We start from the raw sequence: 4,526 nt of genomic DNA, 5'->3' as shown, positions 1-4,526 counted from the left end.
TGGGTCTGCAGTTCCTACCAGGCTTCCTGTCGATCTAGATGTGAGTCTCCTGCCCGACCATCATGCCCTGTCCCCCTCTTCCCGCCTCCCCTACCCACACAGCTTCCTGTTCCTCTCCTCCACACACCATCCCCTGCACAGCACACCCTGTCCTCTCACCCCTAGTTCCTTCCTGACAAACTCCCTCAGGTCTGCATTCATTTCACTCCACACCCTGACTTAAATGAAATCACCCCCCTACCAACCTTGTCCTGTTCACAAGGATAGGAACTAATGATATATCTACAAAGAACATGGGACCCTCAAGGACTGAGGTCATTTCAGTCATTTTTAAAAATCATCTCCAATCTGAAGCCATGAGATGGGGCAGGATCAGGTGTCCAGGAAGGTGTCTCCCCTATTAATGCCCTCAGTTCTGAAAGGCTATGTGGGCTTTCTGGCTTTCTAATTCCCCTGTTTTCACATGCCCTGGCATCCAGATTGCTTTTCATCTTTCCCTGGTGATTCCCATTTCTTAGGTCAGAGGGAGGTTAGCTGGGAGTCCTTGGGCTTCTGGTGTCCCCTAGCATGTAGCTAGGGTAAGGCTTGGGCCGTGCCAAGCCTCCTGGTACTGAACTCTCATAAGTAGCTGCTTTCTATGTAATTGGAGAGGAGCCAGAGGGTAGTGTCAACCCAAAGGACAGTCTTGTTGTTGCCACCAGGTGGTGTCCAGAAGCAGTAGTAGCAGCAATCTAGGGAATCTGCACAGGGAAGGGAGAGCCACCCCTTTCCAAAGTGAACAGGAATGGAGCCCCTGAAATACCCATTTCTCATTTTTGCTCCCACCCTTGTCCTGTCATCAGATTTCTCAAGATGCATTAGCTAAGAAAGCATTGGGGCATTATTAACTAGTGGGTGCAAATTTGACTCTGTGATATAGGAGAAATGTCAGTTGTGATAAGGGACTGTTTGGGAGATAGCTCCTTTCAGCTTCTCTTTTCCTCATCTTAAAATGAGGTTGATAAACCACCACTTCACAGTATGAGCTTCCCCCATTTATAGTTTCTATATGTAGTTTTCTTATTATTTTCCTTCTATGTTCCTAAAAGTAATATCACACACGGAGACAGTAAACTTGATGATTATATATATTAATTGACATAAAAATCCACAACATACATTGCTTGGTGAAAAAATACATAGAATAGAAAAGCACTTACATTTGATCACTTTTATCTATTATCTATCTTGGTACACAGGAATAGGGAAATATCGAGAAGGACATTTATCCAAGGACTGACAATGGTTATACAAGGATGGAGAGTTTCAGGTAATTTTTACTTTAGTTTTGTATTTTCATTCATTTTTTGAAGGTTTAACAATGACTTATACTCCTTTCACAAAAAGAATAAAGTCATCAAGGAAATAGACACACACACAGAATAGATCCTTAGGCAGATGGAGGGGGGAGCAGGGACAGAGGTCAGGCTGTCCTCTCCATTTTGCTGGTATTCACAACCTCTTCTTCCCCAATGAAAGTCACTTTGTGGATTAATTCATGCACCTAGAATCCTCCCCCACCCCCTCCCCTGTTTTCCCCATCACCAGTCTCTGAATACAGTTAAGGGTTCACTTAGGGCAGGGTCTAGCTCCTTATTGTGGCTCAGAGAGGTCACTGTGTTCACCAGGGACCTCTTTCGACTTCTTCTCCTCTGTATGTGTCAGATCCTGCAGGGTGATGATCACATTCTCAAACACCTGGGCCTTGTTGCTCTCATTGTCACAGGTTTCCTTTGAGTGGCCCTCCTCACCACAGTATGAACAGCGGACTGTATATTTTCTCTTCCTGCCTCTACGTATATCTCCAGGACCATCATTCTTATATGCAGAACCACCACTGGTAGAAGGAGACTGAGCCTGAGAACTGTTTAGGGAATTGATGACCAGTATTTGAGCCTGAAGTCTGGCCCTGACTCTGAGGGGAGGGGCACCTATGGATGTAAGTGGAGGGTTCTGAGACTCCACCAGGATCACATACTCATCTGAGTCATTGAGGGTATCATCTACCTCTATCACGTCACAATCAGCAGTGCTGATGGCTATTGGCTGGGGGCCCTGAAATGCCACAGGGCTTGCTGCCCTCTCCATGATTAGCTCAGATCTTTTGGGCCGCTTCCGTTTCATAAAAGTGTCATCCCAATCCTCTTCCTCCCTTATCATCTTGATTAACTCCAGGAAATTGGGAAGCCACTCCAGATCATTTGCATACATCCTGAGAAGATGCTTCAGCCTGAAGCGCAGGTCCCCATTCAACTCAGCCCCTAAAAGGAGCTGATGCAGGCGAGTCTGGTTTGTATCTTTCTCAGCTATGATCCCTGCCTGAATAGCATTCTGGAGCTGCATCTCTAAACGGATCACATAAAGGGAGGTTTTCTCCCCTTGTGCCTGCAAAGTGTTAAAAAATTTACCATGGGCAGTGACACTGCTTTCAGAATCCCCAAACACCAATTTCATGGTGCGCAAGAAATCTGCCACACTTAGGTTGGGGTTGGCCACCTGCAGCAAACGCATGACCTCCCGCGCGGGGCCCCTAAGGGTTTTCACCAAGCGCTTGAGTTTTTCCTCCTCAGACATATTCCAATCCGGCAGGGCCCCATTGACTTGGATCAGCCAGTTTTCAAAGGTTTCTTCCCCTTGGGCTGGCACCACCCTCCCCGAGAACAACTTCATGTTTCTTTCTGCCATATTGACCCTTAAAGGACCAAGACTCCTCCCTAGGGACTTCAATATGGAATGGGCCCAAGGTGGCAAGGGTGTGTTCTGCCGCCGGCTATTACCCACACGTGCAATGATGCTAGCCATGATGGACGATGATCATCTATCTGAATATAACAAAATGCTCAGGCTTTTTAGAAAAGCCTAATCTGCAGGAGAAATCCCCAAAGCAAAGTTTCTGGGCTCTGCCTTCCTTCTATCTCAGTAGGAACTGTAAAGAAAAGGGGGTGGGAAAGGTCAGTAAGGCAGTAGACTGCAGGAAAGCAGTCTGCGGTCGCTTTCTTTACCTTCCTGAACGCCCTGAGGTACATGTTCCATTTGTCCACTGCCTGGAAAATATCCTGCAGGAAACTGGCAATTACAACCTTCAGGAGCTAATGGGTGTCCCCGTGCTAGCAGGGTGCTTTTCAGAGCTACAACCATCCCCTCCTGCCAGACCTCCAGGTGGGAGAGCCACTGTTGCTTAGAGTTCTAGGTGAAATAGTCAGTGTGTGGAGCCGATATTGGGCTCTCAAAATAGAGTGCAATGGTCTAAGTCTCACAGATTTGTGGTAGCAAGTAAGATCTCCATTAAATTCATGGTCTCACGTCTCAACCACATCCCCTTCTCAAAGTTTGCCCTGTTATTTCTCAAGATTCTTATATGAGCTCAGAAACAAGTGCGCGCCTTTATTTCACGTTCAGTCTCTGCAACAGGTGCCTCCGTGAGAAAGCTCGATTCCGAGGTAGGTCTACCTCTGTCCATATGAGGTTGCAGATCCCAGTCCTCAGGACCATCACGGAGGGCAGGGCAGGGAAGGGAAGAAGCAGTCTCACCCCTCATCCCGCTCCCTCGACCCCTCCTCCGCTGTAGCCAGACGGAAAATTCCCTCTCCCACCTTGTGAATACAAGCCAAAGCGACTTCCCCACACCCCACTCCGGGAAATCGTTGGCCTACCAGCTCCGCAATCAGCCGCACAGAATTCAAGTTCGGATTCGGCTTTGATGGCCTGCCACGGAGAAAGGGAATGGGAGTTGGACACGCACACCCACATATCCCTCACCAGGAAGGGACCAGGAGATGCAAAGAGGGTTCAAGGCAGACAGCTTGCGATTCCCCCCACCCTTCCCGCCCCATTACTACCCCCTGAAAACGCCCTCCCGCCAATCCTGGCAAATCCTACCCATTCGGCAGCATCCAGTGGAACCCACCTCCTTCCTCAGCGCAGCGGGTTCGCGGCAGTGCTCCTTCCCCTGCCTCGCAGTCCCCGATTCCGCAAACGGGGAGCCGCCCAGTCCTGATGGGGCTTTACCCTCCTCTCTCCGGGCCTGGCAATCGCGCCCCTTTTCTTTACCTGTGTTGGGCTGGTGGACAGCCCATGCTCCGGCGTGGACAGCTGTGGATGCCGCCTGCCGGTCACCGTGGCCCTGCAGGGGAAAAAGATGACGCCTCCTAAGCAGCTAAGCGACCCGGAGCCGCCAGACGGAGCCGCTTCGCCCAGCTAAGGGTAGCCGAGTCGAGGCAGCGCGGTTCCCAAGGCAGCAGCGGCCGCCCCCGCCCACCCGCTGAGCCCTCCCAGCAGCCGCCGCTTCTTTTAGCCTCTGCCCATTGAGACAAAAGAGCAAGATGAGTCGGGCGGCGCGGCCAATCAACGGGGCGAGGGGGCGGCCTCCCCGCGCAGCCTCCTGCCCGAGGCCATTGCTAGCAAAAGGGGGGAGACGGCCGGCTGGGGCTGCGGCACACAGGCGCGGGAGCCGGTGCGGTGTCAAGTCCAGCTCGGACTCTCGGACT

The 4,526-nt window shown here is 50.8% G+C and overlaps 1 protein-coding gene across 2 annotated transcripts; it reads right to left on the bottom strand.

Moving 5' to 3' along the window:
• Positions 1-1,199: 1,199 nt before the first annotated feature.
• ZCCHC18 (zinc finger CCHC-type containing 18) lies at positions 1,200-3,803 on the bottom strand. 2 transcript variants are annotated; one of them, XM_029241006.1, is made up of 2 exons: positions 3,667-3,803; positions 1,200-2,965 (listed from the first exon to the last, which is right to left on the bottom strand). In XM_029241006.1, exon 2 carries the CDS (start codon positions 2,839-2,841, stop codon positions 1,633-1,635), a length of 1,209 nt encoding a protein of 402 aa, XP_029096839.1. In that variant the 5' UTR covers positions 2,842-2,965; positions 3,667-3,803; the 3' UTR covers positions 1,200-1,632. The 2 variants fall into 2 exon arrangements, with proteins under 2 accessions (XP_029096839.1, XP_029096838.1); XM_029241005.1 differs by lacking the exon at positions 3,667-3,803 and having other exon boundaries at positions 1,583-3,057.
• Between the last annotated feature and the right edge of the window lie 723 nt (positions 3,804-4,526).

This window comes from Monodon monoceros, unplaced genomic scaffold (genome assembly GCF_005190385.1).
Source record: "Monodon monoceros isolate NGI ecotype Baffin Bay Population unplaced genomic scaffold, NGI_Narwhal_1 Super_Scaffold_22, whole genome shotgun sequence".
Classification (NCBI taxonomy): domain Eukaryota; kingdom Metazoa; phylum Chordata; class Mammalia; order Artiodactyla; family Monodontidae; genus Monodon; species Monodon monoceros.
The sequence above is the reverse complement of the archived record's forward strand: the minus strand, read 5'-3'. Positions and strand labels throughout refer to the sequence as shown.